Source organism: Tachyglossus aculeatus, chromosome 17 (assembly GCF_015852505.1).
Source record: "Tachyglossus aculeatus isolate mTacAcu1 chromosome 17, mTacAcu1.pri, whole genome shotgun sequence".
Classification (NCBI taxonomy): Eukaryota; Metazoa; Chordata; class Mammalia; order Monotremata; family Tachyglossidae; genus Tachyglossus; species Tachyglossus aculeatus.
Genome location: NC_052082.1, coordinates 51,494,357 through 51,519,688, shown reverse-complemented (window position 1 = coordinate 51,519,688; position 25,332 = coordinate 51,494,357). Strand labels below are relative to the sequence as shown.

Here is a 25,332-nt window from a genome sequence, read left to right as displayed (position 1 = left end):
GCCCAACCAGGGCTCTGAAGCCATCCACCAGGCCCACTGGCTGGCAGACATGAACTCTTTCAGAATCTCATTGCTACCCAAAATGACTCGTTTTGGGAGAAAAAAATATCAGTACGGAATTTTACAATTCAAAACAGTCTGGCTGGCATGTTTCTAGCAAGCCCGGAGAATAACAATGATCATAATTGTGGTATTTGTTCAGCGCTTATTAATGTCTGTCTCCCCTCTCCCAGACTCTAAGCTCGCTGTGGGCAGGGAATGTATCTGTTTATTGTTGTACTGTATTCTCCCAAGCGCTTAGTACAGTGCCGTGCACACGGTAAGAGCTCGATAAATGCGACTGAAAGAATGAAAGTGCCAGGCACTGTACTAAGCACTGGGATAGATACAAATTTGTCAGGATGGACACAGTCCCGGTCCCACAAGGTCGTAACCCTTCCATTTTACAGAGACACGGAGTGACTTACCCAAGGTCACACAGCAGACAAGTGGTGGAGGCAGCATTAGAACCCACATCGTCTGTGTCCTAGGCCCGTGCTCTTTCCTCTAGGCCACATTGCTTCTCTGGGGTTGTTTTCCTTTCAGTATCGCTCACCTATGGCTTATGCTTATGCCTTTGCCTACGTCACAATTTAGAGAATTTCCAGCACTCACTTTTTGTGGGCACTGCTCAAAACACCTAGAGATAAACTCTGCTACTCATTTACTGCTGGGCTTGGGTCAGTCACCAACTCTACGCCTCCATATCCTCTTCTGTAAAATGGGATAACAATAGTAGCTCACCTCACAGGGTAAGGCCTCACTAACCAAAACGATCCACAGGATTCTACAAAGAGAAAATAGTGCTCATGAAATGGCTCTTAGGAAAGGAAGATGAATAATATGGGATCGAAGCAGTATAGCCTCTGGGAAAGAGCACGGGCCTGAGAATCAGAGGACCTGGGTTCTAATACCAGCTCTACCACTAGCCTGCTGAATGGCCTTGGACATGTCATTTCACTTCTCTGTTTCCTCAACTGTAATGGGGATGAAATACCTGTTCTCTCTCCTACTTAGACTGGGAGCTCCATGCGTGTCTGACCTGATTAACTTATATCTACCTCAGTGCTTGACAAATAATAACATTTTTGGAACAGATGAAGTCCAGAGACTGGACCTCTGCTAATAGTAGTGGGAAGGTAGTGATGTGATTCGCGTGTTCTCCCCCATGCTGAACTTCAAGGACTCTGACCCTCTGGGAACAATGGCCCTCAGCTTATCATCATCATCATCAATCGTATTTATTGAGCGGGAAACAATCAGTATGTTCCCACTTAGCAGCTTCTGATGCAAACGAGCCAGAGAAGTACGACTTTCTTGTCATGAAGCCCAAGTTGAGGAACATCTACTCCTCTGATTGTCATATGAAGCTGGATGCAATGCAGGCGATGTTGGGCAAAGTTGCCGGTGCAGAGATTTTTCTGGGGTTCAGAGGGAGACCCATCATCACTTACTTTTCAGGCTACTACACTGAAATAGCTGCCACCCTATCTTCTGTTTCACACTCCGACTGGACTGAAGTGTACAGTTATTCACTAGGAAGAAAATGGCATTAAGCATCATGAGGTTCCTGGCCCTAGTTATTCCTGCCTGTCCCAAGCCAGGCTTCCAGATGCCAGCAGTACAGGTCACCAGGCTGTTCTGGGCATGTTGGGTAGGGACCGTCACTATACGTTGCCAACTTGTACTTCCCAAGCGCTTAATACAGTGCTCTACACACAGTAAGCACCTGTCCCACCGTCAATCCCCGGTCCACGTCATCCCCCTGGCCTGGAATGCCCTCCCTCTGCTCATCCGCCAAGCTAGTTCTCTTCCTCCCTTCAAGGCCCTACTGAGAGCTCACCTCCTCCAGGAGGCCTTCCCAGACTGAGCCCCCTCCTTCCTCTCCCTCTTCTCCCCCTCTCCATCCCCCCCACCTTACCTCCTTCCCTTCCTCACAGCACCTGTATATGTTTGTACATATTTATTACTCTATTTATTTTACTTGTACATATCTGTTCTATTTATTTTATTTTGTTAGTATGTCTGGTTTTGTTCTCTGTCTCCCCCTTCTAGACTGTGAGCCCATTGTTGGGTAGGGACCGTCTCTAGATGTTGCCAACTTGTACTTCCCAAGTGCTTAGTCCAGTGCTCTGCCCACAGTAAGCGCTCAATAAATACGATTGATTGATTATTCTACTTATTTTATTCTGTTAATATGTTTTCTTTTGTTCTCTGTCTCCCCCTTCTAGACTGTGAGCCCACTGTTGGGTAGGGACCGTCTCTAGATGTTGCCAACTTGTACTTCCCAAGCGCTTACTACAGTGCTCTGCACACAGTAAGCACTCAATAAATACGATTGATTGATTGATTGATTATTCTACTTATTTTATTCTGTTAATACATTTTGTTTTTTTCTCTGTTTCCCCCTTCTAGACTGTGAACCCACTGTTGGGTAGGGACTGTCTCTAGATTTTGCCAACTTGTACTTCCCAAGCGCTTAGTCCAGTGCTCTGCCCACAGTAAGCGCTCAATAAATACGATTGATTGATTGATTGATTATTCTACTTATTTTATTCTGTTAATACGTTTAGTTTTGTTCTCTGTCTCCCCCTTCTATACTGTGAGCCCACTGTTGGGTAGGGACTGCCTCTAGATGTTGCCAACTTGTACTTCCCAAGCGCTTAGTCCAGTGCTCTGCCCGCAGTAAGCGCTCCATAAATACGACTGATTGATTGATTATTCTACTTATTTTATTCTGTTAATACGTTTTGTTTTGTTCTCTGTCTCCCCCTTCTAGACCGTGAGCCCACTGTCGGGTAGGGACTGTCTCTAGATGTTGCCAACTTGGACTTGCCAAGCGCTTGGTCCAGTGCTCTGCCCACAGTAAGCGCTCAAGAAATACGATTGATTGACTGATTGATTGATTGATCTGGCCAGTGCCCAAATGAGGCATACCCACTTTCTCACCTGCGGCCCAACAGCCGGGCTTGCCACCTCGGCCTGTGTCCCCCTGGTACAGCTCGCGGTGACCACGGGCTTCTGCTCAGCTCCCCCTGCCACTTCCACCAGGGCGGCCTTGACCGACGTGGTGCCCAGGTCGATGCCCAGAATGAGGGAAGGGGTTGCCATGGCAACTGGGGCGGCCCAACTGAGGCCTACTCTCTGCAGGGGTCAAACCCCAGGCCTTGGACGTCACCCGAAGCCACGAGCAGAGTCCAGATTGACTGAAGAGGGCGGGGGGAGGCGAGGAAATCCCGCCCACTTCCTTAAAAGAGGCTGTCCCTGCTTGAGCGGGGGAGTCGACTACAGCCCTCCCATTGGGAGGGACTTGGTTGGTCACATCCGGCGAGCTGAAGTAGCCAGGAGGGGAGCCACGGTGGTAGGTGAGTTCCCCAGGCCCCACTCTTCTTGCCCCAGCCACGGAAACTACAATTCCCAGCGGGCTCCGCGCCGCCTGGTTCCTTAGTCCCCGCGGCGGAGGGGGCGCGCTGCCTGCTGGGAAATGTAGTCCGGCCTCCCTCCCTTTCGCCCCGCATTGGGAGCCCTGCAGTTCGGTTGGGGGACCCCCCTCGCCCCAGTAAGTCCCCCTAGATAAAGGTTTCTGTCTCATTAGGCTTCTCTCGCTCGGGTTGCCTCGTTGCCGACTTGTACTTCCCAAGCGCTTAGGACAGCACCCAGTAAGCGCTCAATAAATGCAATTGATAGATAAATAAATTTTACTTGTACATATCTGTTCTATTTATTTTATTTTGTTAGTATGTTTGGTTTTGTTCTCTGTCCCCCCCCTTTTAGACTGTGAGCCCACTGTTGGGTAGGGACTGTCTCCGTATGTTGCCAATTTGGACTTCCCAAGCGCTTAGTACAGTGCTCTGCACATAGTAAGCGCTCAATAAATACGATTGATGATGATGATGATGATCTATTTATTTATTTATTTTACTCGTACATTTCTATTCTATTTATTTTCTTTTGTTAGTATGTTTGGTTTTGTCCTCTGTCTCCCCCTTTTAGACTGCGAGCCCACTGTTGGGTAGGGACTGTCTCCGTATGTTGCCAATTTGGACTTCCCAAGCGCTTAGTACAGTGCTCTGCACATAGTAAGCGCTCAATAAATACGATTGATGATGATGATTGATTATAAAGCAGCGTGGCTCAGCGGAAAGAGCCTGGGCTTTGCACTCAGAGATCATCAATCAGTCAATCAATCGTATTTATTGAGCGCTCACTGCGTGCAGAGCACTGGACTAAGCGCTTGGGAAGTCCAAGTTGGCAACATATAGAGACAGTCCCTACCCAACATCATCATCATCATCAATCGTATTTATTGAGCGCTCACTGCGTGCAGAGCACTGGACTAAGCGCTTGGGAAGTCCAAGTTGGCAACATGTAGAGACGGTCCCTACCCAACAGTGGGCTCACAGTCTAGAAGGGGGAGACAGAGAACAAAACCAAACATATTAACAAAATTAATAGAATAGATATGTACAAGTAAAATAAATAAGTAAATAGAGTAATAAATATGTACATGCATATATACAGGTGCTGTGGGGAAGGGAAGGAGGCAAGACGGGGGGGATGAAAAGGGGGACAAGGGGGAGAGGAAGGAGGGGGCTCAGTCTGGGAAGGCCTCCTGGAGGAGGTGAGCTCTCAGTAGGGCCCTGAAGGGAGGAAGAGAGCTAGCTTGGCGGATTGGCAGAGGGAGGGCATTCTAGGCCAATCAATCGTATTTATTGAGCGCTTACTGCGTGCAGAGCACTGTACTAAGCGCTTGGGAAGTACAAGTTGGCAACATATAGAGACAGTCCCTACCCAACAGTGGGCTCACAGTCTAGAAGGGCTCACAGTCTAGAAGAATAATAATGGTATTTGTTAAGCACTTACTATGTGCAAAGCAGTGTTCTAAGCGGTCGGGGGGAATACAAGGTGATCACGATGTCCCACTTGGGGCTCACAGTCTTAATCCCCATTTTCCAGATGAGGGAACTGAGAAGTGAAGTGACTTGCCCAGAGTCACACAGCTAACAATTGGCGGAGCCGGGATTTGAACCCATGACCTCTGACTCCGAAGCCTGGGCTCTTTCCAGTGAGCCATGCTACTTGGGTTCAAATTGTCAGCTGTGTGACTTTGGGCAAGTCGCTCAACTTCTCTGTGCCTCAGTTACCTCATCTGTAAAATGGGGATTAAGACTGTGAGCCCCCTGTGGGACAACCTGATCACCTTGTAATAATAATAATAATGATGGATTTATTAAGCGCTTACGATGTGCAAAGCACTGTTCTAAGCGCTGGGGGGGGGGGATACAAGGTGATCAGGTTGTCCCACGTGGGGCTCACAGTCTTAATCAGAGAAGCAGCGTGGCTCAGCGGAAAGAGCTCGGGCTTTGGAGTCAGAGGTCATGGGTTCATGGGTTCAAATCCCAGCTCTGCCAATTGTCAGCTGTGCGACTTTGGGCAAGTCACTTAACTTCTCTGTGCCTCAGTTACCTCATCTGTAAAATGGGTATTAAGACTGTGGGCCCCCCGTGGGACAACCTGATCACCTTGTAATCTCTCCAGCGCTTAGAACGGTGCTTTGCACATAGTAAGCACCTAATAAATGCCATCATTATTATTATTATTAATCTCCATTTTACAGATGAGGTAACTGAGGCTCAGAGAAGTTAAGTGACTTGCCCAAGGTCACACAGCAGACATGGGCGGAGCCGGGATTCGAACCCCTGACCTCTGACTCCAAAGCCTGTGCTCTTTCCACTGAGGCACGGTTGTACTTCCCAAGTGCTCAGTACAGTGCTCTGCACACAGTAAGCGCTCAATAAATACGATTGAATGAATGAATGACCTCCGACCCCCAAGCCTGTGCTCCTTCCACTAAGCCACGCTGCTTCTCGGTCAGTAAGCGCTCAATAAATACTGAATTATTTATTCAGTATAAATAAATAATTCCCTTCCCCGGAGGGAGCAAATGTATATTCGTAACCCCGGCCCGGAGGGGGTGAGGAGGGGATGCCCTCGTTGGACTGGGAGGAAGCCCACGTTGGGCACCTGTGCTGCTCTGCTGCGGCTCCATCGCCAAACAGCTGTTGGAGCCCTGGTCTACTTGCCCCTCGCCCTGTCCCTCCCGATCTGGGTGTGTGTGTGTGTGTGTGTGTGTGTATGTATATCAATCAATCAATCGTATTTATTGAGCGCTTACTATGTGCAGAGCACTGTACTAAGTGCTTGGGAAGTACAAATTGGCATCACATAGAGACAGTCCCTACCCAACAGTGGGCTCACAGTCTAAAAGGGGGAGACAGAGAACAGAACCAAACATACCAACAAAATAAAATAAGTAGGATAGAAATGTACAAGTAAAATAAATAAATAAATAAATAGAGTAATAAATATGTACAACCATATATACATATATACAGGTGCTGTGGGGAAGGGAAGGAGGTAAGACGGGGGGATGGAGAGGGGGACGAGGGGGAAAGGAAAGAAGGGGCTCAGTCTGGGAAGGCCTCCTGGAGGAGGTGAGCTCTCAGCAGGGCCTTGAAGGGAGGAAGAGAGCTAGCTTGGCGGATGGGCAGAGGGAGGGCATTCCAGGCCCGGGGGATGACGTGGGCCGGGGGTCGATGGCGGGACAGGTGAGAGCGAGGTACAGTGAGGAGATATGTATGTATTTATATGTATACATGTATACATGTATATGTACACACACACCCTCTGGAGCCATCAATGAGAGAAGCAGCATGGCTCAGCGGAAAGAGCCCGGGCTTTGGAGTCAGAGGTCAGGGGTTCGAATCCCGGCTCCGCCACACGTCTGCTGTGTGACCTTGGACAAGTCACTTAACTTCTCTGAGCCTCAGTTACCTCATCTGTAAAATGGGGATTAAGACTGTGAGCCCCACGTGGGGCAACTTGATCACCTTGTATCCCCCCCCAGCGCTTAGAACAGTGCTTTGCACATAGTAAGCGCTTAACAAATGCCATCATTATTATTATTATTATTATTATCAATCGATCAAGGGCATTTTTTGAGCATTTACTATGTGTAGAGCACCGTACTCAGTGCTTGGGAGAGTACGGTGCAAGAGTTAAATGACAATTTACCCCCCCAGGTAACAATGAGCTTACCTGTTAGGGTATTTTTGCAGAACCGGAAGGGAGGGGAATTGAGGCACCCCAAGTTCACGCCTGCCCCCCCGGGCTAAGCCCCCGGTGGGTTTGACTGTCTTGGGCACCAGGATGGTCAGAGGTGAAATGGAGAGGACCCTGTGTGCCCTTCTGTGTGTTAGGTGGGGTGGGTCCTTGTGAGCCGGGAATGTGTCTTGTTAACTTATACTCTCTCAAGTGCTGTCTCAGTGCTCTGCGCATAGTAAGCACCCAGTAATTACCGCTGATTGATTTGATTTCCCATTTAAAAACGAATCGGGGCCCTTTTCAAAATGTCTCCTAGCTTTCTGGTTCAGCCTGGAGTCTGAATCCCCAAATGGCCCTAGATAATTAATCCTTTGCTTCCTTGTGGGGAGACCCGCCTGTGGAGAAGACCAGATCGAATCCAGAGGGCCCCTGTGAAATGGGGATCCCAAGGGGTCTGAGCTGAGGTGACGAGCCAGGATGGCAGCCCAGGAAGTCGGTGTGAGGTCAGGGCAGTTAGGGGAGTGGGGCAGGTGCTGCCTGGGGTTTGAAGATGCCTGGGGCAATGCCCAGTCCTTAGTTCCCAAGTATGTGGTGGAACTAGAGCAACAAGGATTCAGGTTGGAAGGAGAATGGCCCAGTAGAAGGAGCACAAGCTTGGGAGTCAGGACCTGAGAGCTCACCTCCTCCAGGAGGCCTTCCCAGACTGAGCCCCTTCCTTCCTCTCCATCCCCCCCATCTTACCTCCTTCCCTTCCCCACTGCACCTCTATATATGTATATATGTTTGTACATATTTGTTACTTTATTTTACTTGTACTTCTAGTGGTGGAACTAGAGCAACAAGGATTCAGGTTGGAAGGAGAACGGCCCAGTAGAAGGAGCACAAGCTTGGGAGTCAGGACCTGAGAGCTCACCTCCTCCAGGAGGCCTTCCCAGACTGAGCCCCTTCCTTCCTCTCCATCCCCCCCATCTTACCTCCTTCCCTTCCCCACTGCACCTCTGTATATGTATATATGTTTGTACATATTTGTTACTTTATTTTACTTGTACTTCTAGTGGTGGAACTAGAGCAACAAGGATTCAGGTTGGAAGGAGAATGGCCCAGTAGAAGGAGCACAAGCTTGGGAATCAGGACCTGAGAGCTCACCTCCTCCAGGAGGCCTTCCCAGACTGAGCCCCTTCCTTCCTCTCCATCCCCCATCTTACCTCCTTCCCTTCCCCACTGCACCTCTATATATGTATATATGTTTGTACATATTTGTTACTTTATTTTACTTGTACATATCTATTCTATTTATTTTATTTTGTCAGTATGTTTGGGTTTGTTCTCTGTCTCCCCCTTTTAGACTGTGAGCCCACTGTTGGGTAGGGACTGTCTCTATATGTTGCCAACTTGGACTTCCCAAGCGCTTAGTACAGTGCTCTGCACACAGTAAGCACTCAATAAATACGATTGATGATGATGACCTGGATTCCAATCCCAGCTCTACCACTTGCCTGCTGTGTGACTGACCTTGGTTGTGTCACTTAACTTCCCTGTGCCTCAGTTTCCTCATCTGTAAAATGGGGATTAGATCCTACTCCCTCCCCCCAATTTAGATTCTGAGTCCCAAGAGGGACAGGGACTGTACCTAACCTGATTGCTTAGCGTGGAACAAATTTTATAACTATTATTGTACTTGCACTAAGTGCTTAGTACAGTGCTCTGCCTATAATACGTGCTCAATAAACACCACTGATTGATTGAAGGATGAGAGATCAGATGTCAGCCCACTGGGACTTCTTGGAGCTCACACCAGTAGATAATGTGGGGTAGGAGGGGTGGGGCAGAGACCATACAGGGCTTAAGGGTCACAAAGATAAGTAATTTACCTTTTTTTTACTGATAAGGAGAATTGCTTGCCTGAGGTTCTGTTCAAAACAAGTTAAGAATGGGGAAGAAGTATTCAGACCTTTATACACCACCAGCTGACTTGTCTTTTGAATTTTTCTTCTGTACTTTTTTTCCTAGTTGTCTGAAGTTCAAGATGGTGAAAAGATGGACACTTCTTTTTATGGTCTGTCTTTCTCTCAAGCGGCAAGAACAATGTGGTAAGTTTGGAACTGGGAAGTTAAGGTTAGATCAGATATGACTGTAAGGGCAAAAAAAAAAAGGTAACAGACTTGAGGAATATGTGTGGTTAAAATTTCAAGTCAAATGTTTCCCAATATAGAGCCCTATGAAGCAGTCAATAGAAATTGCTCATCATAGATCTTATTCATCATTTTAATCAATAATATTTATTAAGCACCTTTTTGCAGAGAAGCCTCACTAATGTATTTAAGCACCATTTTCAAGTATCACCCTCACATCTGACCATTTTGCTAAGACAAAAGTTGTTTTTCAGACCCCCTGAGCAGATATGCAAACTAGAACTCCTTTTTTAGTTTTGAGTTCTTTACCAAGTTAAATGATGGGGGTCTTGGTGGCCCAATACATTAGGAAAATAGGTTTTCCAGATCTGCAAGTAAAATGCTCACCAAGATGATCTATTAAAATGGTTTGGACACCACGTCTTAATTCTGAGTCAGGCTTTGTGTTTTCAACAATCACTTGGAAGAAACACCAGTGATCAGAAGAATTGAAAACTTCAGAGAACCACTTTCCCAGCACCCAGGTTAAACTTGCACGAGTGAAATTAATATTAATGTTGATTGCCAACATGTACCTACAGAGATTATTTGGCAGCAAGTTAAGTATGAATGCTGTTCTTACACTACTTCTCCTTTTTCCCTTTGGCCTTATTTCATTTGCCCAGTGACAAAGGCTGTTTGGGATCACTAATAAAGTGCTTCAAGGTTCTGTTTGTCTCCAGCTTTCTCTGGGTGATTATCTTCAAATCCAGTTACCTTGAGACTTATGAAATGTAAACAATTTGGCCCTTCTACCCCAGTTGTAAGGAATGGCTTAAGTCAGGCCACTCATACCATGGAGAAGAGTTGCAAATTGTACTTCCTTTGGGAAGTCATGTGATACCACTCTGTTCCCGCTCAGTCCCGAGCAGTGTGAACAGCCAGCTTCTCCAGAGCCCTGAGCCAGAGAAAGCAATGGTTCACCTGACCTACAGCACACATGTTTTGTGACCCTGAGGGATTAAAAATTTTCACTAACCTGTGGCAACCAGGTGAACCTGTTTTTCAAACCGTGTCCCTGGTTAAAATGTTCCAGAGAGGAAATAGGCTTAAAGGATAGTGTGAGAGATTTAGCTTAGGCATTAGGGACAATTTCCTGACAGTGACTGTTGTTAAATATTGAAGAGGGTCCCAGAGGGAAGTTGTGAAATCTATTACGCAGGCCTCATAGGTTAGAATGGAAACAAGTTTGTGGAGATCAACCAGTTGGGCTGTTACTTCACATCTGTAAATCCTGTCCCCGCAAAACCAATTTTACAGATGTCTCTGCTAAAAAATCCCATTGTGCTGCAGCCCGTCTGGAAGTTAAAACTGAGAATCAAGCTTATACTCCAGGATGAACGTAGCAGGAACTAAAGGAGAGGAACTTAGTAAAATCTTGGATGGAAGGAACACCTGCATTCTGTTAGGTGACAGAAGGGTGTATGGCAGCACTGTCTTAGAAGTCTAAATTGAGCCTGTGATTTCACAAGCTTCTGGCTTTGGATATTAAAGCAACTCTATTACCAGTTCACATTTCCAAGCTGGTAGCATATTGTATTGAACCACAGTGTGGCCTCCAAGCTGTAGCTAACATCGTCGGTTTAGCACCTTTGCAGGGGTAAAGGGGGATAGAAGGTAATACAGCAGGCTGAGGCTAGAAAGAAGCAACTCTTCTCTGATCCCTTCTTTCCCCACAAAAGCCCTACCCCACTCCTGGTTCTCAAGCAACTTAGATGGGGGCCCCAGGGATTGGAGTTTTACTCGGAAAAGGCAAACTAGGGTTGGGTCTGCCCTGGCCCATCCACCTCTGTGTCTGGCCTCCTCAGCATGGTGATCTCTGGCTAGTCTGAGCACTGTTCCTATTCATATACTGAAGTCCCAGTGTATATGCAGAGACCGCACGGCTCAGCAATACATAATGTGTGTTGCTCCTTCCCCCAACCCCCTTTTCCTCACTTCTTCCCCTTACAGAAATCAGGTCAAGATCAAGTAGACCTGATTTAAAAAAAGGGTTGGGCTAGATATGCGCCCTACCCTGTCAGATTTGAGTCAGGCAAGAGATTTTTCCTCTCAGACACTCATGGATTCCATAGCATTGCTGGAATTGTCTGATTCAAACAAGTTGTTGCCAACTTGTACTTCCCAAGCGCTTAGTACAGTGCTCTGCACACAGTAAGCGCTCAATGAATACGATTGATGATGATGATTCAAACTGCAGGACAACTATGCTACTGTATACCAGGCTGTAGTGGTCCCTACACTGGATGTTAACTCAAGCTCTGATTCTCCTGCCTGTGAGATCACAGTTTGGGACATCTGCTTTATGCCATTAAACAGTTTTCTGATTATTATCTCCATTATTTTTACCCATCAACCTCTGCTGGTGTTTGCAGTTGTCATTTGTTTGTCTTCAGAATGAGGTACATCTTGTTGTCCTTTCAGAGGCTGCTGTCCATCTCACATTACCTCCCGTGGTGACTCTAGAAAATGGCAGCTCAACGAACGTCAGCATACAGCTCAGGTAAAGTTTTCTGGCCCCAACATTGCCCCCATCCTCCCAGCAAATGGACGTGGGCAAGGCTTACAAACACCTCACTGGAGTCTTAAATAACCTAAGCCTGTGGATTCAAAGGGGCTCTTTTGTAAGTCTGTACAGGATGGTATTTTCTTAGAAATGTGTGGAGAGAGGTGACCTCCATGATCTTAGCTCCATAGTGAAACCCAGAAGTTTCTGCCGAGAAAGGTAAATTACAGCTGAGAAATGAGGCATCCTCAGTTCACTGGGTTTACTTGAGTTGGGAAGATGGGTTAGAGAGCAAGGCAGAGGACTGATAACTGCCTTGGTTGGGAGCTTTGAACAGCAGATATCATGAATTAAGCAAAGGTTATCGACTACAAGCCTCCAGCGAGGAACTTAATTGGTCATGTTGGCCATGTTCATAAGATGTGCAGTGTAATTCACATGTCTGGATTCAATGGCAGCACTTCCTAGTAGTAGTACTAATGGTGTTTATTGAGTGCCTACTGAGGACAATCAAGTGCACTAAACACTTGGAAAGAAACAACAGAAGCCCAAGACACATTCTTGCCCACTAGGACTTAAATGCTCACAGGGGAGACAGATGTTAAAATATTTACAAACTGTGAAATTAAAATGAGTGTATATATATATATACACACTCATATACATATATATATATTATATACACACAAGTGCTGAGGGCAGGAATAGATAGATTTATAAGTACAAGAAGCAGCTGTTGAGTTCTATCACTTGGGATTTGGAGTATTGGATTGAGGAAGGTTTGTTGGAAGAGATTTTTTTTTAAAGATGGCTCTGAAGATGAGGGAGGGTTGAGGTATGGTAGATTTGGTTGGGAAGGGAGTTTCAGGGCAGGAGCTCAGCATGTGCAAGGGGCTAGAAGTAAGTAATGTTTCCCCAGCGTCGGGTTTTGGATTTTATGGCACTTGAGAACTGATTCATTTTTTTTCTCCAGCATATGCTTCTTTAACACACTTCTTCACACATAAACCTCTACACCTGCAAGCATGCACGTATATTCCTCCTCATATTCTTAGTTGGCCAAGGCTAAGGGCCAGGTTTTGATCTGAAGCTGGGAAACCACCGTATATGGGACTTCAGGTGATGAAATGGTTCCAGATATCTCTGTCCTTATGCCTTCTTTATATACCATACTGATCTGATCTGTTCAGGATGCTTATGTTCTAGACTGTAAGCCTATTGTGGGCAGGGAATGTCTGTTATATTGTACTCAAGTGCTTTTTACAGTGCTGTGCACATAGTAAGTGCTCAATAATTACAATTGAGTCTTATCTCATCATTTTCTGGAACCAACTGGTAGTTTCTCCTGGCCTTCAGATATTGCCAACTGTTCTGAGTATATTAAAATATAGGGACTGTTACCAACGCCATTCTGTTATCTAATCTCTTCTGGAGGGTATATCTAGGAGTATTTCATAGACACTACATAAAGATATGTTGGTTGGACATATCAGTGGGTTTCTTTATAGATTTCACTGTAGACTTCTTCTGCCCCTTTTTAGTCATAACCCAACCATCTTCTTCCACAGTTTCTCTCTCTCTCTCTCTCTCTCTCTCTCTCTCTCTCTCTCTCTCTCTCTCTCTCTCTCTCTCTCTCTCTCTCTCTCTCTCTCTCTCTCTCACACACACACACACACACACACACACACACACACACACACACACACACACACGTCCATACATCCTCTGAAATTCATGACAGTGAAACCAGAGTGGGGTTGAGTTAGGAGGAGGGCTTGGGAAGAGTGTTTCAGCATCTGATTAAACTCTGATTTACCTGATTAAAAAGCACAAACTAGAGTCAAAGATCAGAGAACTCCTGGGAAGGAACCCACGCCATTGGGAACAGTTGCTCTGTCAGTCTCTGAAAGTAATCAGACTTTTGTCTTTCACAGTGGCCCATTAGATACAGCGCTGGTGATTACATTTAACGTGACATTCTCTTCAAAAAATAGAACCATAATTGAACTCCCTAATGAAGTAAGTAACTATTATAACTAAAGTATAGGGTAGCAAATAATGAACAGTTCTGGGTGGAAAATTTTTCCTTAATAATCATCTGCATTCTACAGAGGGACTTTGGCATTCTTCATACAGTAGATTAATTTATTCTCTCAGGATTTGATAAAACCCTAAAATCCCAAAGAAGATCCAAACTTATTTACCTCTCTGTACATTGATTTTATGCCCAATTTATATCTGGAGGATTGGACACAAATATTACAGAGGAAAAAGCAGTTCTGGAAAGATATACTAAAAGTGATTTTTCTTGGCTATATTCTAGCTTGCTATATCTGGAGAATATTATTGTCAAATCTGGTTGTTTTTTTCTCTTATCATTTGGGTTGAGTTCAGGCATCCTCAGCCCACTCTCCTGTTTTAGGTGGTGGAGAGCGGGACTGTGGTGCAGTGGGCTGAGGAGCCGCCCGACGGAAAGGAAGTCTGAGGCCTATCTAGAAGTGACCCGAACCTTATTTCTAGGGGGTGAGCTACACACAGTTCTGGCAATCCTAAAGGATTAAGATTACAATTCCCAGTAGCATATGGAGGTAATTGCTCCTGCCCAGCAGTTCAGAATATAGACCCTCACTGCAGTGTCCTCTCCACGGAGAGAAGTAAAGAAGCCATGGGGAGAGACTGAGGTGGGAGCCATGGGTTGAAGCAATAGAGTCAGAAACAGAATTTGGAGTAGAGATAATAGTTTTTGTTGCCTTTTTGTCCACTTCCTGATGTGTGTGTGTTTTTAAATCTCTGTACTAGGTGGAGATGCCTGCTGCCCAGACAGAATCCTCTTTTGTCGTGAAATCTAAAGCTGTTGGACAGGTTACTGTGTATCTGCAGAGTAACAATTCTAACCAAACTGGGTGAGTTGGCTAAACTAGTTTAGCCTGTCATGCAGGGAAAATATGGCTCACTGAGGGAGGAAGCTGGCTGAGCCCTGGAGGACACCAGATTTCACTCTCCTGAATCCCCAACTTTCCTTCCAGGCCAAGAATCCGCTTCCTAGTGATTCACAGCAACTTCGTTGGGATAATCAACCAGTTGATTGGTTGGATTTACTTCGTGGCCTGGTCCGTTTCCTTCTATCCTCAAGTGTACGAGAATTGGCGGCGGAAGAGGTAAAAACCTGAATGAGATAGGCGGGTGGGTAGCCAAGCGGACCAGCACCATAGAACTGCTGTTTGCCTTCTTCCTAGGAGACATTATCCCATTTTCCTCTCTTACTCTTTCCTTACTGGATCCAGTTTGAAAGTCTCACTATAGATCCGAAGAGGCTTTCGTCTTCTGATACAGCAGCTCTAGACTGTAAGCTCCTTGAGGGAAAGGAAGGAGAGCCTAACTTCTGTTGAAGTCTCCCAAGCACTCAATAAGGTGCTTCACACAATATAATCAAGCAATTGGTCAAGAGAAAACTGGCTTAATTTACAGCAAGAGTTAATTTAGACTTAAGTTTTACTAATGGGAGATCAAACAGTGAAGGTTGGGTATACTGCAGATTTTTTTTAAGACAACCAATCAGGTTGTAGAAGAGGCTTTAACTCCTGAAGACAGGAGGCTGGACCAAATATCAGCTCAAAGTCACTTCTGCCTTTGAGGGTTTTATGATTTTAAAGATCTCAAGGATACAATCCAGCCTGGGCTTGATATTTTCCCATTTGAGCAATGTTATCATCATCATCATCAATCATATTTATTGAGTGCTTACTGTGTGCAGAGCACTGTACTAACATCTAGAGACAGTCCCTACCCAACAGTGGGCTCACAGTCTAAAAGGGGGAGACAAAACCAAACATACTAACAAAATAAAATAAATAGAATAGATATGTACAAGTAAAATAAATAAATAAATAGAGTAATAAATATGTACAAGCATATATACATATATACAGGTGCTGTGGGGAAGGGAAGGAGGTAAGATGGGGGGATGGAGAGGGGGACGAGTGGGAGAGGAAGGAAGGGGCGTGAGTTCCCTGTAAAATAATTAAACAGGACTTCCCTATTAAAATAAAACCCAAAAACTGTAATTGCAGGCTCAAGGGGAGATGAGGAGCTCTTTTTCTTTTCTTTTTCTCCTTTTACGTCTCTCTCCCCTTCACAGTGGAAATCTTGTTTCTAGTGTCTTGGAGCTGAGCTATCAATCAATCATATTTATTGAGCACTTACTGTGGGCAAAGCACTCTACTAAGCGCTTGGAAGAGTACCATTACAATAGAGTTGGTAGACACATTCCCTGCCCACAGTGAGAGCTACCTAAAAGTAATTAATCATATTTTGGAGCACTTATCGTAGGCAGAGCACTGTACTAAGCACTTGGAAGAGTACAATATAACAATATAACAGACACATTCCCTACCCAAAATGAACCTACAGCTTAGAAATTGAACAAAAGTCTCCCACGGACTCACATTTCTGGTGACTTTTCATGATGGAATTAAGGAGCCAAAGGCAAACCACGTACCAAATCTTCAAATGCCAAGTGTCTAAAGGTCAATTAATGACAAAACAATGGTCCAGTGTTCAGATACCAAGGAAACCAGGGGGAAAGACTGAAGGAATTAGTTGTTTGGCCTAGAGCAAGGGCTAAGCTTGTGACTTACCAATCTTTAGTTCTATAAAAGTTTTCTTGTGGAGGGGTTGGTGACTGGTGATTTTTCCATGTCTACTGGAGACCAACAGGAGTAATAATAATAATTATGGTAGTTGTTTGAGTGCTTGCTGTGTGTTAAGCACTGTACTAAGCACTGGGGCATATCAATTTGCCCACATTCATTCATTCAATCGTATTTATTGAGTGCTTACTGTGTGCAGAGCACTGTACTAAGCGCTTGGGGAAGTACAAGTTGGATGTCCACAATGGGGCTCATAGTCTTAAGTAGGAGGGTGCAGGATTGGTGCAGGATTTTTATCCCCATTTTATTGTTGAGGAAAGTGAGGCCCAGAAAAGATAAGTGGTTTGCCCAAGGTCATACAGACAAGTGGCGGAGCTGGGATTAGTATCCAGGTACTCGGATTCCAGGCCCTTGCTCTATCCACTAGGACACGCTGCTTCTTAGAGTAAAAGAGGTAGAAGAAAAACACTGAACTAGGAGGTGATGGGCTTTCCAACCCTGGAGATACTTAAGAGAATACTTATGAGAAGCAACATGGTCTAGTGGTTAAAGTCTGGTCCTGGGAGTTAGAGGACCTGGGTTCTAGTCCTGGCTCTGCCACTTGTCTGCTGTGTAACCTTGGGCAAGTCACTTAACTTCACTGTGCCTCAGTTAGCTCATATGTAAAATGGGGATTAAGACTGTGAGCCCCACGTGTGACAGACTGTGTCCAATCTGAGCAGCTTGTACCTACCCCAGGACTTAGTTTTTTATGGCTTAAAAAATGCCAGGAAAAAAAGGGAGAAAAGACTGGACGACTTTCCTACTCCGGTTTAATTGTTCATCTGTCTTGAAGCTGGTGATCTCTTGAGCTCTAGGATTCTGTGATTCTATAAAGCTCTTCATAAATGCAGCTGCAATTTAGATTTTTCCATCAAAAAGTTGCTGACCAAAACTTCACAAAACTCTCGATTTGGGGCATGGCTTTCTGCTGCAGTCTACCCTCTCCTGTCTGTTCTGTCAATTAGAACTATTGTCTGGGTGAAATTGAACACGGTGAGCAGGCTTCTGAGGAGGCAAATCTGCTTCATGACCAACTTTTCAACTGCATTTCTTCCTCTTGGTTGCAAGCTGTGCAAGTGTAACAGCATTGCAGATAAAGGTGTACTACAGAGCCATCTAACTGCCTGCCCTCCTTTCCCGAGCATTCATTGGAGCTGGAATTGGAATTGGAGCATTCATTCAATCCCCGTGGAAAGGGGAGAAGAGGTGGAACACCACATGATCGAACTCTGGGAAGGGCTGCCTTGTCCTAAAGGAAGAAGAGTCTTTTTTAAAAATCGTTCAAGCTTCCCCTCCCAGGCCCCAGTGAACCAACAGAGAAAGGGCCATGATTTTACCACTCTGTAAACGAATGAGTGAGAAGATAGTGTTTCTCTCTGACCTTGCTGTTCTTCAGCTGGAACTGTGTCTTTGGGCTTCTCCCTTGAGGCCCTGGTGCCTTGCTTGAAATAGCAGGTAACACTGAGGGAGGGGGAAGGCCCTTTCTCCTGAAGACAAAGCAGCCTGAGAATCTGAACCTTAATCTCTCCCCCGCGAGCAGGGAACGTGGGAGTAAAAAAATCTATGGAATCCAGTTTGGGGAGGAAGCTATTGTAGAACAGAGGCCCTGAAAACTGGCTTTTTTCTCTCCCAGAAACTCCTTCTCAGTAACTGGTCTTGAGCTACTTATTGGTGGTGGGGGGGTGTCTTCAAATATTATTATTATTATTTTTAAAGGTTTTGCCTTTTTCCTTTTCCAGTGTCGTCGGACTGAGTTTTGACTTCATCGCCCTGAATCTCACCGGCTTTATAGCATACAGTGTGTTCAATATTGGGCTCTTTTGGGTCACCTATATTAAGGTAAGGAGGCTTAAGCTAGTCCCTTTACTGATGAGGTGTCACTTGTATAAGTAAGCTCTCGCCTCCTAACTGGCAATGCTGTTTTCTTTTTCTCAGGAGCAGTTTCTGCACCAACACCCCAACGGTGTTAACCCGGTGGACAGTAATGATGTCTTCTTCAGTCTTCATGCGGTTGCCTTAACCCTTGTGGTTATCGTGCAGTGCTTTCTGTATGAGGTGAGTGAAGGAGCTTTCTGGCGGCCATTGCAAAATACCCAGCTTCTCCTCAGGTGCCTCCCTGAGGGGTTATAGCTCTCCCAAGCAACTCAAGATCTCAGTTGAAGTAGATTTTTTACGTTACACTGGTTATTTATTATACTATCCCGAGCACTTAGTACTCTGCCCACAGTAAGCACTCAATAAGTACCACTGATATTTAACTTGCTAGGGCCTTCTGTCTCAACTAAACTAGGGGCTTGAGAGCATAGAAAGTTTTATTGTTTGGGGGTTTTTGGCAATTTTTTCCCTTTGCTTAGTGAGTTTTTTTTGTCTTAAAATGGAAAGGATACTATGAGACAGATTTCTCCTGTTCGCCCTTTGGGGCTGCTTCATATACTCAGGTCTGGAGCAGACTTGTTGAGAGCTTCAGAGAATCAATCAATCAGCAGTATGAGCCCAGTACTAAAAGCTTGGGAGAGTACAATACAATATAGCTGATAGAGATGTTCCCTACCCACAATGATTTTACAGTCTAGAGGGTGAAACAGACATTAATATAAATAAATTACAGCTACATGGACTGGACAACTTTCCTACTCTGGTTTAATTGTTCATCTGTCTTGAAGCTGGTGATCTCTTGAGCTCTAGGATTCTGTGATTCTATAAAGCTCTTCATAAATGCAGTGTGGTGGGGCGAATATCAGATAATTCGTATTGGGTATTAAAGTGTTTATCATGTGTCAAGCACTGTGCTAGATACAATATAATCAGATTTGATATGATCCCTGTCCCATATTGTGCTCACAATCTGGGGTTGTGGAGCAAATACTTAATCCCTGTTTTACAAAAGAGGAAACAGGCACAAAGAAGTGAAGCAAGTTGCCCAAGGTCACACAGCAGGCAAGTGGTGTAATCAGAATTAGAACCTGGGTCTCCTCTGCCTTACAAATATTTGCCTTTTCCACAGGGCCATGATGCTTCTCCATCATCCCGTAATTTTGTCCTCCTCCTTTGACAACATAATGAAAACACTGCATGACTGTGAACATTCGTAGGCAGAAGACATTCAGCAGTCACACTGTGGGTCTTGATTTCAATTCCAGGCCTAGCACAGTACTCATCTCTGATGGATCCTCAATAGCCCTTTTTGTTGTTATTTGTTTTATTTTAGAGTCCTTAGGCCCTGCCTAAATTGGCGGGCTGGCTGTAGATTCCTGAGAGTCTGGCCAGAAACACTCCAGCATCTTGAAAGGCAACAGTGATCTCAGGATGAGGTTTTTGTTTCCCAAAATGTGCCCAGACTGACCTCATCTGATCGATTTGTTTGTGTAGTTTGAAGGGAAAAGCCTGTGATGTGGTCCCTAAACAAACCAACAGAAGGAAGCAGCATCACTCAGCGGGCGGGAAGGATTTGGAATTGGTTCCCACAGGAAGTTTTGCAGGCAGGAAAAATCAGTATTTTCCGGTGGACTTTGAATAAGCGCATAGGGAAGTGGTAAATATTATTAAGTTACTAGAGGGAAAGTTAGGATGTTAGATGGTACATCCCTAATGTTGGGATGGATGCCAAAAAGGGTAACCAAGCCATGGTTGTATTGAGTGGTGTGGAGTTATCTACCTCTGGGCTTAATCTTCTAGACTGTGAGCCTGTTGTTGGGTAGGGACCATCTCTCTATGTTGCCAACTTGTACTTCCCAAGTGCTTAGTACAGTGCTGGGCACACAGTAAGTGCTCAATAAATATGATTGAATGAATGAATTCAGAGCTAGGCACAGTGAGCACTTAAATACCACAATAATGATTATTATGGTTTCTCTAGGCATCCTGTAGCCCCCATCAGAAATGTAATAACAGGTGTTACCACTCGATACAACCAGGTAACCTGTGCTACCTTTGTATGGGGCTGGGTGGACCAATAATGGCCCTTCCAGGGTAGGACAGGAGAACATGAAGGTACTTCTGGGTGGCTGAAATGGGGAAAGCAAGGGTAAATCCAGCTGTTGATAATGATACTAAGTGCTGGGGTGGGTACATGCAAATCTAGTTGGACTCAGTGTCTGTCCCATGTGGGGCTCACAGTCTCAATCCCGTTGGGTAGGGACTGTCTCTATATGTTGCCAATTTGTACTTCCCAAGCGCTTAGTACAGTGCTCTGCACATAGTAAGCGCTCAATAAATACGATTGATGATGATGATGATAACTGAGGCACAGTGAAGTGACTTGCCTAAGGTCACATAGCAGACAAATGGTGGTGCTGGGATTAGGACCCGTGACCTTCTGACTCTTAGGCCCGTGCTCTGTCCACTTTACTATATTGCTTCTCACGTAACCAGTGATGTAACCATTGAAGTTCTTTCCTTACCCAGTGATCTCATTTTGCTCTTTTCAGAGAGGAGATCAGAAAGTGTCACCCCTTGCAATTGGTTTCTTGGTGCTTTCCTGGACCTTTGTCTTCATTGTTCTGGGCGTGGCGGCTGCCGGAGTCATCACTTGGCTGCAGTTCCTCTTCTGCTTCTCCTACGTAAAGCTGGCAGTCACCTTGGTCAAGTACTTTCCCCAGGTACCGCCGGACCCTTCTTCCCTTCTCTCCTAAACACTGTCTTGCTTCGAGTGGAAATTGGATGAGGGTGAGGAGGAAAAGGGGGAGAAGTGTGTTGGGAGACTGGGAATTTCTGCTCTGCAAAGACCCGCCTCTCACTGCCTCACGTCCGTGTGTCCGTCTGGCAGGCGTACATGAATTTCCGCCGCAAGAGCACGGAAGGGTGGAGCATCGGGAACGTGCTGCTCGACTTCACTGGGGGCAGCTTCAGCCTCCTCCAGATGTTTCTACAATCATTCAACAACGGTTAGTGCCAACATTAGGAGGGTGGGGGAAGGAGAGAGGTGGGAAGGCTTCTGGAATAATGGGAGACTGGAGTGGGGGTCGGCAGGGGTCCTTCCCAACTCCAGGACTGTGGGTGGGACCTCTCCCAAGCACGGGCGATAACCCGCAAGGAATCCCCTTCTATTCCCAAGAGGGGAACTGGATTCTAGTGGCTGTACTGGTGATCTGGGGTGTGGAAGTACAAATGTGATGCCAATTTGTACTTCCCAAGCGCTTAGTACAGTGCTCTGCACATAGTAAGCGCTCAATAAATACGATTGATTGATTGATTGATTGATTGGCCCTTATGGAATCTTGCTCTGCGTAAGTTTTTCCATCTGAGTGAAAAGGTTACACTTCTTCATTTCCTCAGGGATCTGGAGGAGAATTACCCCGCAAATGCAGAGTTTTGACAATATAAGCACTCCTGCCAGAATGTAATATTTTAGATTGATTTTTTTTTTTTTGGTGGGGGAGAGGGGCGGAGGTTAGAACTCTATGGAAGAATAGGAAAGCAGATGGGACTTGGCTTGACCCCAAGATGAGTCTGGGCTTTTTAAAGCTTGCTTTGACAGGATCACAGAATTGCGTAGGATTGCTGTATTAGTAGTTCCTTAGCATTGCACTGGAAAGCAAGTCACAATTATTTGAAGTTGATACCATTATTTACTGGAAACAGTAAATGCAAAAAGATCAAATTGGCTGGCTGTGTGGTACCATTGAACTTCAGATAGACCTATACCCTGCTTGAAACGACTTCCACAATCTTCTTTAATTTCACCCAGTGTGACAGAAACCATGGACTATTTGAATTTGTTTCAAATATTGTTTTAGTGGAGTAGCTGGCATAGAATAAGTGCTTACAAAATATCATTAAAAAAATTTCCCACAATTGTTGATGCAACCTGATTTTTTATAACATGGGATTTACAGGAGCTCAACTGATATTAATACCATATTATTATGGCACTTGTCAAGCACTGTACTAAGCACTGGGGTAGATACAAGATAATCAGGTTGGACAGTCTGTTTCACATGGGGCTCACAGTCTCAGTAGGAGGGAGTAGGATTTAATTCTCATTTTACAGGTGAGGAAACTGGCACAGAATTCAAATGACATGACCGTTGTCATTCAGTAGACAAGGGGTGGAGCAGGATTGGAACCCAGGTCCTCTGACTCCCACATCTGCAGTCTTTCCACTAGACCACCCTGCTTCCCTACTGCATTGTAAGAGGAATGTCCCTAGCTGTATGTAATGGTACTCTCCCAAGCGCTTAGTACAGTGCTTTGCACATAGTAAGCACTCAGTAAATACCGTTAATTGATGTAATGAACATTCCTTACATTATTCGTTGACACCTACATCAGGTCACTGCCGATTTACAATGGCAGTCAGTCATATACCTGCTTAGCTAAAGGTCAGCGGGACCTTTGCAGCCTTCCCCAGGCTAGGGCTTCCAGAGGTACATGTTGGTCCCCAGGTCAATTCAGAGGTCATGGGGAATTTCGAACAGGTGGAGGGAATCCAGAAGGGCCTGAGCAAATTCCCTGCTGTGCCCTTCCTGGCTTTTCTCCTTGTCGGACTCCCCCCACCCCATCCCTGCCTGCTCTTTGTTAATCTCTCTCAAGCAAGCAATCAGTGGTATTTATTGAGCAATTAATGTGTGCAGAGCACTGTACTAAGCACTACAATACCGTTGGTAGATACAGTCTCTGCCCTCAAGAAGCTACAGCCCAACATCCACAAACCATCTGAAGGCACCCCAGAAGAAACACCAGCCATGGAAAAGACTCTGAAGGGAGCCAAGCAATGTCCCCTTGAAGGCTGTGATCTAAGAACCACTGGCCTCTGTGCAGCATACTTTGGTAATGACAGTTGTGTCTTGGCTGGTCTGAGAGGGCCTCTCCTATCACTCTTTCTCTTGTCATTCACAGATCAGTGGACGCTGATATTTGGAGACCCGACAAAGTTTGGCCTGGGATTGTTCTCCATCTTCTTTGACATTGTTTTCATCACCCAGCACTACTGTTTATATAGGCGGAAATCAGGGTATGAGCAGGTCAACTAGCACCTAAGGATGCAGACTAAACAATCACTGTGGGCTCTTCTGCAGCCATCCGCAGATCAGGGGCGCATCCCCCAGTCCCCGTCTGATAATCTGAAGAGACTAGTCCTAGAGTCATGTTTGTTTGGTCTGGTGTGCGGACGATATTGAATCTCTTCCTCCGTGCCAAATGCCTTAAACAAGAACGACCCCACCGCTTCCAGCTGGAAACGCTTCTGCTCCGGTCACTGAGGTCCGGCATAGTAAACAAACTCCACTCTGAGACTAAACCAGGAGTATCTCCCGGCTCCATCCGGCAGGCTCCGGAACCATGGAGCTGACAGGGATGTGGACTTCTTAGGGTGGGGGGTGGGGGAGGATGAGTTTTCCCATCTGCCTAATGCCGTAGTTTGTCTTGATCTCTTAAACCCGAGAGACCGGCGTCTGCCTGGGCACCAGCTCTGGCTGCCCGTACCAAGCGTGTGCCCAGGTCAGTAAAGGGGCTGGGGGAAAAGCTGGGTAATCTTGCTGCTGACGGTGTCTGAGCTTTCCCAGTTGGCCCGCTGGGTGAAGAAGGGTTGCATCTGTACACTTAATCTCTTTCTTTTTAAGGCGTCAGCTATCCCTCAGGTTGTGATGTCCAAGAAGGGGCAGTAGCTGAGGATGGAGGAGAGATCACTTTCACCTTGGAGCCTGCAGTCTTCCACCACCTGGAGTCCTTCCAAGGGACTCTACCCCCACTGGCCTCTCCCTTGCAGCCGGTGGCTCTAGTGTACTGCCTGGGCATCTAGGAACACACTCCCCCCTTTCCTAAGGAAAACGACAGCAGAAGTGTCGCACCCTGTGGTTCAGCAAACAGACTGAACTAGGAAACGGGCTGCAGGGGATTTCCTCTTATAAACTGGTCCTTTCCAACCATTCCCATACGTCCCCCTAGCCCCAGCTGCTCTTCTCCCACACACGCCCACCTTCTCAAACAGCCACCACTCTATGTCAATGATGTTAAGGAAAACAGTATTGTGTACGCCTTACAGTATTGTCAAACGAGCCCAAGACACAGAAAATACTTTTTAAATATATTGATAATTGAGATATCAACCTGAAACCAGTCACCACAGTCCTTAGGTACCAGGGTCCTAGAGGGGCAGGTCCTTAGTACTGCTTTTCTGGCCCTGAGTTGAGAGGAGATGCCTCCGGCCCTGGACCGCCGCTGCCTTTTCTCATGCTGCAATTAGCATGGTTACTAAATGGCAGGTTCCCATCCACTCCCTGCTTTGCACATACATGGGCACCTGTGCCCAAGAGAAGGGAGGGCATACTCTTGGGAGCACTGCTCAGGTCAAGGTGGCGGTACATGGTCTGTGTCTCCACGGTCCCAGTTTGGCTAACAAAATGAACCTTACCCTTTGATGGAACTGCCAGGAAACTCTTGGGGTTTCTTTTCTCTATAATTCAGAAATACAGGCAATAAGACTAAAGAAAACTGTACTGGTGGGGCTCACTAAGTTAAAAGGTGCTTGGGTGACTTTCAGCTGAGCTCCCACGGTGCTCCCTGAAACTCACCCATCCTAACGAGCTGCTGCTGTCACCCTCTGTCTTTCCTCTCTCCCCTGGTGTGCCTATGTTGACTTCTTGCTGATCACTTGGAAATATTTTGTAAGGCTTTTCACTATTGTGATTTGAATTGACAGCAATAATAGAGCCTAAATTTTTAATTAAAGCTTCACAAGATGGATTTTTTTTCTTCAGTTTGCTAACTTTCCTATGCAGCTATTAGCCTCCATAAGAGCCACCGAATGTTAAGGGTAAGAATGGGAAAACAGCTCTCCTCGGTGGCAGTTTAGCCAAGAAGCACTTCTCTTCTTCCCTTTTGT

At 45.8% G+C, this 25,332-nt stretch overlaps 2 protein-coding genes across 3 annotated transcripts in view; one reads left to right on the top strand and one right to left on the bottom strand.

The window, feature by feature from the left end:
* SHPK (sedoheptulokinase) overlaps window positions 1-3,333 on the bottom strand; it is an 18,304-nt gene extending 14,971 nt beyond the window's left edge. Inside the window, exon 1 of one of the 2 annotated variants that reach the window (XM_038759069.1) lies at window positions 2,989-3,333. In XM_038759069.1, coding sequence (XP_038614997.1) covers window positions 2,989-3,150 — 162 coding nt within the window. In that variant the 5' untranslated portion in view covers window positions 3,151-3,333. The remainder of the gene's footprint in view (window positions 1-2,988) is intronic. The other variant, XM_038759068.1, reaches the window with a different exon arrangement.
* On the top strand, window positions 3,317-25,332 carry CTNS (cystinosin, lysosomal cystine transporter). The gene is made up of 12 exons (XM_038759070.1): window positions 3,317-3,404; window positions 9,154-9,233; window positions 11,739-11,817; window positions 13,755-13,839; window positions 14,620-14,723; window positions 14,847-14,978; window positions 18,251-18,350; window positions 18,447-18,566; window positions 20,939-21,109; window positions 21,277-21,394; window positions 23,349-23,463; window positions 24,071-25,332. Exons 2-12 carry the CDS (start codon window positions 9,170-9,172, stop codon window positions 24,093-24,095), a joined length of 1,113 nt encoding a protein of 370 aa, XP_038614998.1. The 5' UTR covers window positions 3,317-3,404; window positions 9,154-9,169; the 3' UTR covers window positions 24,096-25,332.